This window comes from Lycorma delicatula, chromosome 4 (assembly GCF_047948215.1).
Source record: "Lycorma delicatula isolate Av1 chromosome 4, ASM4794821v1, whole genome shotgun sequence".
Classification (NCBI taxonomy): Eukaryota; Metazoa; Arthropoda; class Insecta; order Hemiptera; family Fulgoridae; genus Lycorma; species Lycorma delicatula.
This window is the reverse complement of record NC_134458.1, coordinates 101,854,400-101,869,581: the sequence shown is the minus strand read 5'-3', so window position 1 is coordinate 101,869,581 and position 15,182 is coordinate 101,854,400. Positions and strand designations below refer to the sequence as shown.

The 15,182-nt window shown below is 33.5% G+C and overlaps 1 protein-coding gene across 1 annotated transcript; it reads left to right on the top strand.

Annotated features, from left to right (window-relative positions):
- The first annotated feature begins 2,101 nt into the window (after positions 1 to 2,101).
- On the top strand, positions 2,102 to 14,816 carry LOC142322680 (uncharacterized). The gene is made up of 6 exons (XM_075361759.1): positions 2,102 to 2,163; positions 5,949 to 6,180; positions 7,406 to 7,577; positions 10,613 to 10,729; positions 12,562 to 12,707; positions 14,502 to 14,816. Exons 1-6 carry the CDS (start codon positions 2,102 to 2,104, stop codon positions 14,814 to 14,816), a joined length of 1,044 nt encoding a protein of 347 aa, XP_075217874.1.
- Positions 14,817 to 15,182: the final 366 nt, after the last annotated feature.

Below are 15,182 nucleotides of genomic sequence, written 5' to 3'. Positions count from 1 at the left end.
TTTACATAGGAGTAGGTAAGGAATTACATCAAAATTATTCTATCACTGATAATTATATTCACACTACAAATTAATGATGCGTAATTAGGTAATGATGAATCATATGTATTACACATATAAATCCTCATACATTTGGAAAAAGAATCTCTAAATTATATTAAAAAAATCCATTTTACGATGAACGGAGTGAAGTTTTATTATTTATTTACTTTCCTAATTTTACATCAATATGCTTACGATTACGTCAGCTGATGTGTAGCAGTGCGGACGTGTTTTTATTCTGGCTCCAATAAGTTTTTGTTTTTGGTTTTCGTGTTCTTGTTCTTGTTTTGTTTTGTTTTGTGTTTTTTAGTTGCTTAAGTGTTTTATTTAGACTAATTTTATTTATTTCACTAGCACGTTACTATGGACCAGCTCCAAGCTGTTACACATAGCAACGACGGTTCATCAAACGTAAGCAATAAAATGTTACTTCACGTGAACCCTACCCTATCAAGTAACCGAATACCCGGGCTAAAATGTTCAGACTGGGACCATAGAAAGCCGGTGCGACATAAGTTGATTAAGAGATTGCATTGTCGACAACATGGGTGACATGTAAGGAACGGACAGTAAAGGTGACATTACAGACCTTAGTGAGGCTAACCCTCCCTTGCGTGCAAACCGAAAAGATCAGTTGGCAGGCTGAAGAAATTCCGGTGGCGAAAAACGCCAACGAATGCATTATACAGAACCTACTACTCACGTTCCGTCGACCGGCCAGTCTAGTTTTACAATATCTACATCTAACAAATTTAGTTTTTTTGAAAATACTGTGGAAAATGGAGGTTTTCATGAGAAAACACTGAAACGAGAGCCTGTTTTTGTGACAGGCGTTAACTAAATAACTGAATTGAAGAATTTTTTAGCATGTTTATTTCCTACTACTACTACTGTGACGAAATACACTTTGACGACGATGAGATCGGGCCATACGGTAAAAGTTCTGTCAGTAGACATTGAGACATATAAAGTCATCAGGTAGAAAATGCTTGAAAGCAATGCCAGCCATTATACATACCAGCTTAAACACGAGAGGGCATAAAGAGTGGTCATGCGAGGCATGCGTCACTCGGAAGACAAAACAGTAATCATTGATGATTTCGCTAAATTAGGCCACGAGGTTAGAAATGTCACTAACGTTCCCCATCGTCAGACGAAAGAACCGCTGCCGCTTTATTTCGTGGATTTAGAGCCGAAATCTAATGATAAGGAAATCTTTAAAGTGAAATTTCTTAATTATACAATTGCAAGCTTTGAGGCTACGCATGCCAAAAAAATAGGTGGTCCAATGCAAACGTTGTCAACGCTTTGGGCATACCAAGAACCGATGTAATCCCCCACACTGTTGTGTGAAATGTGGCGAAGATCATGGGACTATGGACTGTTCTAAGGTATCACAGGTCCCGGCTTCCTGCTTTAACTGCAGCGACCAACAACCGGCGAGTTACAAAGGGTATAAGGTTTATCAACAATAAAAGGCCTTTCATAAAAGGTCTTTCAATTCCACCCGGCCCTGTCTTCCGGAGTTCAACTACAGATGATTCTAATGGCAATTATGCTAATACTGCAGTCATTAACAACACAGCCAAAAGAGGAGATGTGCGAGTGTCTGGCTTGGGTGGCAATGATTCTTATGTTTGTGATAGTCATAGTGTTGATGATAGCAATAATGATTGCTTTATTCATGGGCTGAATATTTCTGGTCCTACCTACGCTGAGAAAGTTACAATGAGTGGACCCTCTGATAGCAATGATAATGGAATAAGAATGGTCTGAAGCTTCCGGTCCTACCTACGCTAACGAGTTAAAATGGGTGGTTCATATGGTCAGTGAACTACTGATAATCAGAATTTTCAAGGGCTCATGCATATCGTAGACCATATGTTTCAAAGATTTGAACGAATGATGGGGGTTATGATGGACAGGATGTTCAGACTATTCCTGAGTCTTCTTGAGAGAAAATGAATAACTTTCTCAGACTAGCAATCTGTATGCTAACGGATTGTCAGACAAGAAGCTGGATTTGGAAGCGCTTTTAAATATTAATAAGATTGACGTAATGCTTGTGTCTGAAACACGGTTCACTGATAAACATTTTGCCAAGTTTAATGGCATTACAATGTATTGCACCAACCACCGTCAGGAAATGCGCACGGCGGTACCGCTGTTATCATTAGAAGTACTTTTTCTCACTATGTATCACTTGAACACAAACAGGACATTTTGCAGGCCACTACCGTGGTTGTCCACGGTGGACGTTTTCTGTCTCCTCCGTTTATTATTCAAGACGACATGCTGTGCAGGCGATCGGTTTACGGCATTCTTTAGATCTTTGGGTCCAAGATTCATCTGTGGTGGAGATTGGAATTCTAAGTACCTATAATGGGGTTCGCGACTGACATCACCAAAAGGCAGGCAACTTTTCCGGTAAGTGGCTGATAATAATTTGTCGTGTTTGTCATCGGGGCGACCAATCTACTCCCCTACGGATCTAAATAAAATTCCCGATCTCCTGGATTTTTTTGTTTTCAAGGGTATTTCTAGGAACTATTTACATGTTGAACCACATTTTGACTTATCAGATCATACACCGGTTGTACTTAAAGTGCCTATTACCGTTACGCTAACTGCTAGATCTCCCACTTTGTTTAATAAGTTTACCAACAAACGACGTTTTCATGACATTTTGGATGTACGTTTGAAGTCACCGGCCGATGTGGACAATGCAGTTCACGGATTGACCAAACTGATTCAACTAGCGTTGTGGGCATCCACGCCCAATTTGGATTTTGCTCCTTCCAACTCAAAATACGAACCCGGTCTTCATCAAAGAGAGAAGATAGAAGAACGCCGGAGATTACGACGTGTATGCAGATAACTCGATAACCTGCTGATAAGGGAAGATTTAACAGGGCTTCTCAAGAACGAAAAAGGTTAATTCGAGCATTTAAGGACCTATATTCAATATATAGGTCAATCCGTTTCAATCCTATATTGAGAATATTTCTGATAGGCAGGCTGCTGAGTACACTTTATAGAAAGCTGCGAAGTCGTTCAAGAGACCCCTGCAGTCTATTCTTCCTCTCCGTAACATTGACGGAACGTGGGCGAGAAGTTTTCAGGAGAAGGCGGCCTTATTTACTCAACATTTTTCAGACGTATTCCAGCTCACTAATGTCAAGATAGATCCGGAGGATATCAGAGAAATCTCCGATTATTTGTTTTCTCCTTACCAAATGTCCTTGCCGATTACGCGCTTTATAGTACTCTAGGTGTCTTCAGTCATTAAGGATGAAATACATCCAGCGAAGGTGCCGGGATACGATATGATCACCGGTCGGGTTCTCTAGGTACTACCTCGGCATGCAATACGTTTGTTTACTTTGATTTTCAATGCTATTATCCGAATTGGCCATTTTCCTGGTTTGTGGAAAATTTCACAGTTAATTGTGACAGCAAAACCGGGAAAAGACCCGACAAATGTAACATCTTATAGGCCTATCATCCTGCGTCCTGTGCTGTCTAAGGTGTGTGAAAAGCTCTTTTTAATAAGACTGAAGCAGTTCGTGGATGATCACATTCCGGCTCACCGATTTGGATTTAGGGAGCAACATACATGCTGCTGTGGAGCAGGCAAACAGGATTGCTAACGTTATAAATTATGCTCTAGACGAGAAACATTACTGTTGAGCGATTTTCCACGATGTCAGTCAGACTTTTGGCAAGGTTTGGCATGTAGGGTTGCTTTATAATCAGAAAAAGGTGTTACCGGATGTTTTCTATGCGATATTAAAATCTTACCTAGAATATAGGTGCTTTCAAGTTAAACATGGAAAAATTTTGATGAATTTATTCCTTATACAATCAGGGGTACCGCAAGGAAGCGCTCTCGGACCCATCTTGTTTGTTATGTTTACGGCAGATACCACAGTTGCCACGTTTGCTGACGATACTGCAATTCTTGCTGTCCACAAAAATCCGACTACTGCCTCTCGGCTTTATTCAAGATTATATCACTGTCCTTGAATCGTGGCTTACATCAAGGAAAATAAAAATAAACGAAAAAATCAAAGCACGTCACGTTCACCCTTCGTAGGGAACACTGTCCTCCTGTTTCTATTTTCAATGAAGATAGGACTGTAAAACCAAATATTTACAATCTTGAGATCTTGATTCAGAGATATCAAGGCTGTAATTATTTAGGTTTTCATCTTGATCGAAGACTTACTTGGGCGAAACTTGATATGTTTCGCCCAGCGGAAACAATTGGATCTCAAGTTTAAACACATGTACTGGCTGATAGGATATAGATCTCGGCTTTCAGCAGAAAGTAAATTATTGATTTATAAATCCGTTTTAAAGCCTGTTTGGACTTAAGGGCTTGAATTGTGGGATACGGCATGCAATTCCAATATTGACATACTTGAACGCTATCAGACAAAAACATTGCGGAAAATGCTCAACATACCCTGGTACGTAAGTAATAGCCTCATGTGTAATGGTCTTAAGTTACTAACCGTTCGGCAGGAAATCTCTCTTGTCAGCCTGCGGTATCAAAATAGATTGGATCGATACCCGAATTATTTGGCAGTCAATTTATTAGATAACACGATCAGTGATTTTTCAAGATAGCTGAGGAACAATATTCTTGGTTTGCCTTATCGTTTCAATTAAATGACTGGTCTGGTCGTACTGCTCTTCTAATTTATTATTGAGCCACAAGCCGCTGGGTCTGTGACTTAATATTAGTTCAAATAGATCTTATTTATTTATTGTTCAATTATCTCACTGAACAGATTGTAAAGTTATTGTGTCGTCATAAAGAAAAAAAAAAAAAAAAAACGTAATAAAACTCATAATAGAGATTCGAGTACCTCAATATGTTTGGTTACAATAAAAATAACCTTATCAAGGAAAAATTCTTAAATAAAATAATTTTTTTCTTTAATTTTACGAGCAGAGTACTTTAGTTGCACCGCTACAGAAACAGTATTTGTATAGTCTGACTAATAGACCAGAGTTCTCATTTTGTAACCAAGGTGTAATTTCTTTGTTTTATTTAATGGAATGTATAATACCCTAGTGGTGTTGTTTATTATACACGTTTGTATCAGGAGACTATTCAGCACGTCAAAACAATAACGCTTATTTCTCATTAGCAAAAACTTTTTTAAATTTTTAGTTCTATTTATCTCAGAAAATTTCGTTTTAAAATCAAATTTCATTATTAATATCCTCATTATACTAGCATCCTAGTCGCGGTTTCGCTCGCACTGTATGGTTACTTGCGTTTTCCATGGCGGTCAATTTTTTTTTAAATGTTTTTTAGTAAAGTAACTGGAGGCAGGTACAGACAATCGCGTCACATATATAATAACAGTGGCAGTGGCTGTTTTGGTTGAGCCGCCGCGCCGTACACCGTCGCATTCTTTAAAAAATCGAAATTAAAAAAAAACCGTCGTTTTTGAGTTACGCTCAATTTAAGGTCGAAAAAATTTGAGGCTATGTTGGTTATGTAGCAGTGTATTTTTCATACGCGCTTATGCACTGGATCACAATGATAAGCAAGTTAAAACTAGATGCTTGTGTGTAGGGTTTACTGAGTTAATCGAGCATATGTAGTGCGTTGAACTGTAAAAATTAGTGCATTTCTGACTGCGAAATACTGATGCGTCGGAAATGAAAAGTCGGTCTTCTTGCGTAGAACTGCACAAGGATTTTAATATTTGATTTAATTCTAATTTCACGTGTAAATAAATATACGATTAATATATGAAACAATTTTTAGAAATTAAATTTAATATAAAAAAAATAAATTTTGTAAGTCTAAATTATCACATTTTGTGAGTGTTTCTCTATAAGTTATATTATATAATTGATGAAAAGAAATATTTTTTTTTTGACAGCTTTGCAGGTTCACTATATCTATTATGGCCATTGCCAGAAGCTGAAGCAATAGAACGACTTATTGTAGATACAGACGCAGGGGTAGACGATGCTTTAGCTATTTTAGCAGTACTTGGCGACGTAAGATATGGCCATCTAATAGAAGGTATAACATGCGTAAGAGGAAACACTGAAGTTCATAATGTTGGAATAAATGTTTTAAAAACGTTAAAAATAGCTGGAAGATTAGAGGTAAAATTGAAAAACAAATCATAATTCTACACTTTTAAAAAACGAATTATACTGCTTAAATCGGTATAAATTTTATAATAAAAACAACAATTTTACTTGTTAGATGCTGTTCTCTATTCACTCTATTCTTTTACTAGTTTTTTAATTTACTAAATCCTACAATTTTTGTTTTATACACTCCAGTGTTCCATGTCCAATGTTAACCTACTCCTCAACAGGTATTTTCCACTTAAATGTTCCTTTATTAACAACTAAACTATAAGTGGTTTTCTAATGGCCTACCGTTCTAGTTATGGTCTCTTCTCTAGATTCTGCCACAAATTTTCTTTTCCTCTATTGGTATTACTATCTCATCGTTTCGAATTTTACTATATTATCGACACAGCTAATTTTCAAGATCCTATTTTAACCTAACTTTTCACAGGGTTCCTCCTGTCGATTTTTCACTGCCATAAAATGCTACACTCCGAAAAAATATTTTTAATTCGGAGATCTATATTTATTGCTAGTAGATTTCGTTTTTAATGAAAGCACTTTTTGTGCCAGTCTATTTCAGATTATCCGCCTTTTAAAATTAATCTGGTAAATAGCAGCATTCTGTAACAGTTGATATATTATGCTTACTTACTTTAATTTATCATTTAATAAATTTTGTTTCACTCCTACTTATTTTCATACTGGGCTTTTCTCAAACAAATAAATTCATAACATTCAGAAATCATTCCAATCCATTTTTGGATTATACCAAAACAGTAATGTCATTAATAAATCTTAGTATGTATTACAGCAGTGTAATCAGCGCAATGTTTACTAATGGTCGCGTTAGATAGTAGATAATGACAGCTAGAATTTCATTAATCCAGTCAAGCGCTATCCTATAATAACTACCGGAAATATAATAAATTTGACATTTTTACCAATAAATTATGAAACAAATAAGGAATAAGAGTGTATGTGTACCTAGACAAGCAAATTTGGAAAAATGAGAAACAACTTTTAGCTTTTTATTTGATAAATCTTCTAGTGAATTCTGTTTTAGCGATTTCCTCTGTTATAAAGCATACGGTTTTGTTCTTTCATAATAAATACTCATTTTTTAAATTAATTTTTCTGATGTACGTATTGACATAATTTGTTTGCTACATATGTTATTTATATAAATTAATTATTGTAAGATAAATACCTGAGATCTTTTTAATTTTAATATCCTATTTTCTTGAAAAAGATTCCCGTTTATCCTGGAGCTGAAACTGGATTAATAAATTCACCAGATACTGTAAAACCTTACGGGGAAGATGGATTTGGAAATGTTAATTATCCGGAAGCACCACCTTTAACTCTTTTACAAAATAAACATGCAGCTATATATCTTTCATCAATTGTTCAGAAATATCCTGGTAAGTAATTTATAAACATAGTTATTCGAAAGTTCTCTGCCTGACGAAGAAAACACAAGATGCTTCAGAACCATTATTTTTTTATTGTTCAGCTCAGTCATCTTGCAATCTGATACATTTAGAACAACAACATTCCAATTCTTTAATATCTTCAGTATAATTTTCCCAACACTGCAAAATAAGCGGTTGTCTCGGGTTTTACTTCATAATTTGAAGTAAATCTTTGATTGGCGAACCGTTTCTTCAGGTTTGGAAAGAGAAAGTAATTGCTAGAAGAAGAATTCGGGGAATGTGGAAGCACTTCAAAGCTCAGCTCATAGAGTTTTCCAAAAACAACTAAAAATGTGTGTTCATGTGCATTTTCGTATTGAAAAATGATTTTCATAATGACTATACGTGATCGTTTAGCCTAAATAGCATTCTTTAATCGGTCCAGTAGTAAAGAGTAGTAATTCCCGGTGATGGTACTGGATTTTTCCAGGTAATCTATGAATACTACATCCCGAGAACTCCAAAAATCCGTAGGCATGACTTTTCCTGCAGATGGAATCGTTTTTGCTTTCTTTGGCACGCTTTCACCTGTTTCCATTCACTGTTTTGGCTGCTGTTTGGCCTCTAGCGTATAATAGTGGACTAACATTTCATCTAATGTTAAAAAAGTTGATGAAATTCAGCATAATTGCGTAAAAATAAGTCTAAACACACTTATGAAAAACGCATTGCGTTTTTGGCATTAGACTATTAACTAATGCGCCATGTATCAATAGCTTTCAGCGGAAAATTTTTTTCAATCCAAAAAAGCGTGTAAAATATATTGAAACACTATCTATCGAGATGTTTGCAGTGTTAGATCAGAAGCTCGCGTACCTTAAATCACCGATAATTTAAAACGGTGTTATGGATTTTTTGTTACGATTTCGTCGATCGTTGCGATTTTTGGTCTACCCGAGAACTCTTCATTTAGAATTGATGTACAACCATGTTTAAATTCATTTCAGCCCACTTTTTTATTGTCGAAAACAAAGGAGAAAAATTATTTAAAGTGAAATCTAATTATTTTTGCATGTTGTTAAACAAAGTACTTTAAAAGAGTTCCAACTTCAATTTTGTACATTTTTCAGATATATAAAAACTTGTTTGCCTTACTCAATCGCCACAAACAAGCAACTAAATACATGCATCTGAAACTTCACAGCACACCATCTAAAGGACAATACTTGTGAAATATCATAGTCATTTGATCATACGTGGGGCATCTCTGTCAGGCCGAGAACTTTCCGAACGATCCTGGTAAAATTCTGGAAAACATAAAAATTTTAATCTTAAAAAATGAGTAAATTAATTATTATTTTAAAATTTAAGACTAAGTTTAATTAAAAGAAGTATTTGAAAAATTCTAATAATTGATTTTTTCAATTATTAATTAACGTAACGACATTTGAGGTTCGCCATTTTGGTTTAAATAGTCAGAATTTAATTTTTTTATACCGTTCTGCTTGTCTCGCAAAGACCTTTAAAACTCCGTATCGCTTAGCAATACGTCCCATTTAAAATGTCTGAGTCACCTTGCCCACGCCCTCCCTGAAGGGTAAATACCCTAAATTGGGACTTACTGATTTAGCCTCTCTTATCGGAGAAGATTTCTTAACAAAGAATCTGAATACCTTAAATAACAAAAAGATTAAAGGGAGAATTCAACCGTAGATCTAGCTATCTGAAACAATTGTTGGCCACCACTTTGGATTAGGCTATCAGAATTTAGTATTAATTATATAATTCTTCTCGTCTCATCGATCTCTTTAAAATAATGTATCAAATTGCCCCTGGTCTCATTTTAAATTTTTTAGTTGCCCTCTCCCGCCCGCTGAAAAATTAAAACGAATGAAATATACATTCTTTGAAGTAACTCCTCAGTTCAAGGAAGAATGCCTCAAAACCTCATCCAGTTATCTCAATTATAAAAAAAAGTTAGAGGAGGGTGTAAGTTACTTTTCAGCCGTCCGATGTGTATAATACACTCATGTATATATATATATATATACATGCTTTATAATGTATGCAAGCATCTAAGTTGCAAACAATATTTAGAATTACTTTCTCCGGTAGTAATGATGTTACTTAATACAGCCAATTATTATTATAAAGAGACTGAAGTTGTCACTTGTAGTGCTGAATTTAGTCTTAATTTTAAAGTTTAGCATGCTGATATACAACCTTACAACCTATACAATCAGTTCAGGGAAGAAATCAACGAGAAAGTAGTTTACAGCTCAGTCGAAGTAAATCTAGTCTCAGATATTTGTAATTCTTGGAAATGGTTTCACTATTTTCGGAAGTGATAAGTATTTCAGTCAGGTTTCATCTAACTGTTACAGTAATCACACGTATATGACGTACTGTGTCCACCATGCCTTCACTCTTTAAAAATGTTTACGTTTAGAAAGCTAATTTTCGTCATTTGTAGCGGAATAGTCTCAACCGTTATTCAATAATCTAATTTTACGGTTTTTTTTTACTATCTTCTTAGCATATTTTACAACGTAATAACAATTTACATGTACACGCCCCTCTCACTCAATCATCATCCTAAAAAATATTCTATTATTCTTTAATTTTCTAACCTTTTTCCTCCGTCAGGATTTTGTGTCTCCTTTTAATCACTCTTTTCCCTTAAATACTAATATCATCTTAGTCTTATTTATGTACGATTTAACGATCCTTTTCAAAATTTTTCTCTAACGATTCAATGATAGAATACTTTAACTACTTTTTAAGAACTCTATAAAGCAAAAGTTGCTGTTTAAGCATTAATTATAGTGTCCCACAATCTTTGGAATTAAACTACAAATAAATAATTTAAACTATGAAATACACCTATTTTATAACTTTACAAATTTTTGTAAATTTCGAAGAGAAATTTCGATGAGAAAGGACAGTACAACTAATTGAAACGTTTTATAAAATACATCTTGATACAAATATGAATCGCACAAGAAAATTACTCAGTTAATTTCCTTTTCTATCTTTGTTCACAGGTGAAGTAACTATATTAATGTTAGGACCGATGACCAATGTAGCATTAGCGTTAAGAATTAATCCCGACTTTATGAGCCAAGTTAAAAGAATAGTATCAATCGGTGGAAATGTTAAAGGTAAGATTAAAAATATATCAATAAATAATCTTAAACGACATATTTTAGTATTGAGTAAGATCTAAAGTTCTTTTTTCACTTTCCCATCTAGATAGCGCTATAGCAGAGCTATGGCTCTAGAAGGTAAAGTATTGTAATCCAATTTGGGCAATTTGGGCATATGCGGTTTTTTTCAGATCTTGACGTTTTGACACCTAAGGAACCAAAAACACCGGATGGAAATTTTCCTGATGGTTAATACTCGTACGTACGTGTGTTTGTTCGGTGTTGAGCCTCTAACTCACCTTATATCTCCAAAACTGCTGAACTGATTTTGACCAAACTTGGTAAGATTACTTCTATATATGGGTCACTGATGCCATTAAATTTTCAACTTAAAAAGTCAAAGGAGTGAGGCAATTAAAAAAAATAATATTTGCACAAAAAGGTTTTGCAATATTGCACCCCCACCCTAAAAAATGCTGTTGTCGTCTGCTATGTTCTGACGACACAGGTAAACGGTAAAATTAAATAAATTAATAATATTTAAGGTGTAAAAAAGTAACTCCATCTGGTTGGGTCTCGAACTCGATCGCCCGGTTAACTCGGTACCTGGGGCGTTAAGCCTCGCGGCTACACCAGACTGCCAACCGTACAAGCGAAATTTGTTCTATGCAAGTTGCGAAATTACATTAGTTCAGTTAGTGCCGACCGTCACCGCTAGTACCGCCACACTCCTGCGAATTAAATACGGTATGCGCGCGCGCTTTAGCTAGAATCATTGAATTAAATAAACGAAAAAATATTATATTTAAATAAATGATAAATATTTTTAATTAAGTTGTGAGTGTACGTGTGTGTAAGCCGTGCATCAAAAACAACCCACAGTTGTCAGTTTTTTCCTTTACTCATAGGTATAGTTATCAAAGAGGAAGAAGAATTACAGTAAGTCTCAAGTTTTGTTAGCGTAATTTTCGAGCAGATTGAATATTTCAAAACGTACGAATATTAATAATATACGTTTGAAATAATATTTCAAACGTATAATTCGTTCATCAGTCATTCGAATGGATGAGAGAACTATATTGTTACATCTCCAAAGTAGGGCGAACCACGTATATGCACTTGCCAAACGTGTGCGTAATGTCTTACTGCGGGCATCAGAAGTTTGCAACAATAAACAGTATTAAAAATACTCTCTATTGTAGAAACAGTATTATAATATACTGTCTGTTGTAAGTAGTTTGAAAATATTATTTGAGTTATTAAAAAGTATTGTTTGTTGAAGTTAACAAAACAACAAATTTATTATTTAAAAATAAAGTTCAGTCAATATTCAATAGATATTTCACTGCCAAACGATATAAAGTGATTAAAGAATACTGTTATACCGTATATCGGTTCATTCCCCTCCTCATCAAATACACTCCCACTACAAACGCTTACCAACACCAATTCATACCCAAAGACAAGTAAAATGAACTAGTGCGCATCAACCAATTACGCTTACAAGACTTAGACTTACTGCATTCATGAGCATTATGTTAAGAAGTATATTATAATATGACATGCCTATTTAGAACGTCAGAGAAACTGTCATATACCAATAACATTAGACTGACTTTAAGTGAAATGTGGAAATCAGGAGTAATGATCGAACACCGATGAATAATGAAAGACTATTGCAATAAAGCATGGAATAAGAGTGAAAACTACCTTATTGAAGTATCTTTATTTATGGTTACATTAAGTGTTTTTATCCAAGTTTAGATAATTTGAATGATACGAGTATCTTAACTTTTTATTACTGTAATAAAAATATGTAACTTACTAGAATATTGTCTTTTTTATAGCCACTGGCACGTATAGACCAAATTTAGATGATAACTTTTATATGGATCCACATGCTGCTACAATTGTTTTCCAGGGGATAGCAAAACGTGAACGAAAAATTACTCTGGTTTCAATGGAATCAATAACAGAAAATTTAATTAATCTCGTAAGTTTCTTTTTTTAATAAGAGGTCAAGATTTACAAGATTAGAATAAGTAGCTCTGTATTTACGTATGCAAACGAAATAGTGTTTAGCCATACGTACATTTGTACATAATACCAGCTCTCCAGGCACGTCTGTCTCTTCTCACATCTTCATTCTCATGCAGGCATTTACACCTTATTGTAGTTTATCATCCTTTACATTCTCTTTTCTCTCTTTCGCTATTTCTTCTTTCTTTGTCATTCGTTATTCTCTTTAAATAAAATTGTAATCAGTTGATCTCTTCTGAATCAATAATCAATGGTTTCTTTTTCTGTTCTTTTTTCGCTTTCAATATCCTATTTTTTTCGTATATTTATTTATTTATTTATTTTTCCCATCTATCTCTAGATATTACTGTCAATTATTTTTCAGGTCTTTACTTCTTTCACAACGTCCATGTCGTAAAATTTCCCAATTTATTCACAAGAAGAAAGATTTAAATACATCTATTTTTTGATTCACACAAATAAAAATGTCCACTTGTAAAAAATGTTAAAGGTAAATCTTAGTTCATAGGAGTACGTGATAAACCATAATTTTAATTAAGAGATAAATGTTATTAAATTGAATAATTAGTCGTTTTATTAAAAAAAAATATAACAGCGCGCTTGTGTGTATTATAAATTCTATAACAAGATGGAACAGACATGATGTCAACTACAATTTGTTGAAGACGAAAAAAAAGATATATATATATATATATATATATATATGTGTGTGTGTTTAAAATTTTCTATTTTCTTCTTGGGATTAAACACAAATAATTAATCTGAAATGTTTCTCTGTAAACCAAGGTAAATTTGATTTATTTACAAATTTTACAATCGCTAATTACATTAATTATAAAGCTTACTTGTAAACCAAAGAAACAACGTTCAAAGTTCATTATTCACTATGTTGCTCCCCTCTTCTACAAATTCTTTTACAAAGATTTTTTGTTTTACAAAGAAACACTTAAGTTTAATTATTTGTGTTTAACCCAAAGAAAAGAAGATAAAAAAAAATAATATACAGTACATACAAAATGTAACACGAAGCTCTAACGGAACTACGCGTGAAAATAATGGAAAAGGTTCATATAAACATACGTCCTAAAATGGTTCCTTCGCGAAGACAAATGAAAGATTTTGCTCGGATTTCAGCTACCCTGGTGAAATGAGATCGTACTAAAATTTTTAGAAAATTAATTAAGGAACAAAATTAATGATAACGTATGGTTTTTTACCTGAAAAATCGAATAAAATAGGTGCCAGAACCATATCTGCAGTAGTTTTTCAGAAATCTAGGGTTAAACCAATAAACTGGGGTAAAAACCCTGATTTTTTTACATTTGACAAGCAATAACTTTGTTAAATGTGTAATAAACACATAAAACTTTTAAACAAAACCAGTAGAGAATTTAATTCTGAAAAAAATGGTGTAAGATAAGTTGAATTAAACATAGAAAAGTTAGTAACAGAATAATAGATTTATTTGTATGATAGTAATTTTAAAAAAATGGTATTAGGACAAATCGTATTTTACGTTACTCGAATTTGCTTTTGCACTTTCATTTTACAGAGAATTAATAATAATGAATTTAATTACTGGCCATTTTACACTTTCATCTTTCTGAAAGCAGTACAATATTTGCATACATCTGAATAAGTAACAATTTTAATGCTGAATTATTTAAACGGATTTATTATTTAAAAGATTTTGTATCGTAATTTATAATAAATTTGTTATATATTTGCTTTTAAATTTTTTTTACAGGATTGGAGAATATTTAAAATGGGTAAAATAAACAGTACAAAAATAGATTTTATAAACAGAATTGAAAAAATATCATCATCACCGGTTAAATATTGGAAATCACACGATTTATACGCAGCTACAGTTCTTATGAAACCAGAATCGATAATAGATTCAAAAGAGTTCTACGTTGACGTTGAAAATGAGGGGCGATTAACAAGGGGTGTGATTGTAGTCGATTATAACAACATATTAAAACAACCGCCAAATGCAGATATAATATTTAGTATTGATAAAAATGCAGTAATGAATATTTCTTTACAAAATTTTAAGTAAGTGTATCATAGTTTTGTACATTTACAGCACTCTGTATATATACAAACTGAAATTGTTTTTACTATTTATTTCAAGACTAATGAACTTTAGAGGCGGATCTTATAAATAGGCAGGGTTTATGCAATGTTGTCAATACATACTTTCCGTTTAAACTTGGTGGATCTGCGTTGGATTAAAATCCTTTTTTCACGTTTAATACAATGATATATCTTATTTTTCATAATTTTCATCATTTATAATGAATTATATAAAAGGGCAAAGTTGAATAAATTTATTTACATGGAGAACTTATCTTTTTGTTACTACCACACAACCCAAATAACATAAGCATTTTGCTGTAAAAAATTTGATGTAGACATTTAAACT

What these genes read in the sequence shown, in the direction of transcription:
- LOC142322680 (XM_075361759.1), top strand. Translation starts at nt 2,102, where the DNA reads ATGCTTGTGTCTGAAACACGGTTCACTGATAAACATTTTGCCAAGTTT. An exon ending in AATTGTTCAGAAATATCCTG is followed by an intron (nt 7,578 to 10,612) that starts GTAAGTAATTTA and finishes CTTTGTTCACAG; the next exon opens with GTGAAGTAACTATATTAATG. An exon ending in CAGAAAATTTAATTAATCTC is followed by an intron (nt 12,708 to 14,501) that starts GTAAGTTTCTTT and finishes TTTTTTTTACAG; the next exon opens with GATTGGAGAATATTTAAAAT.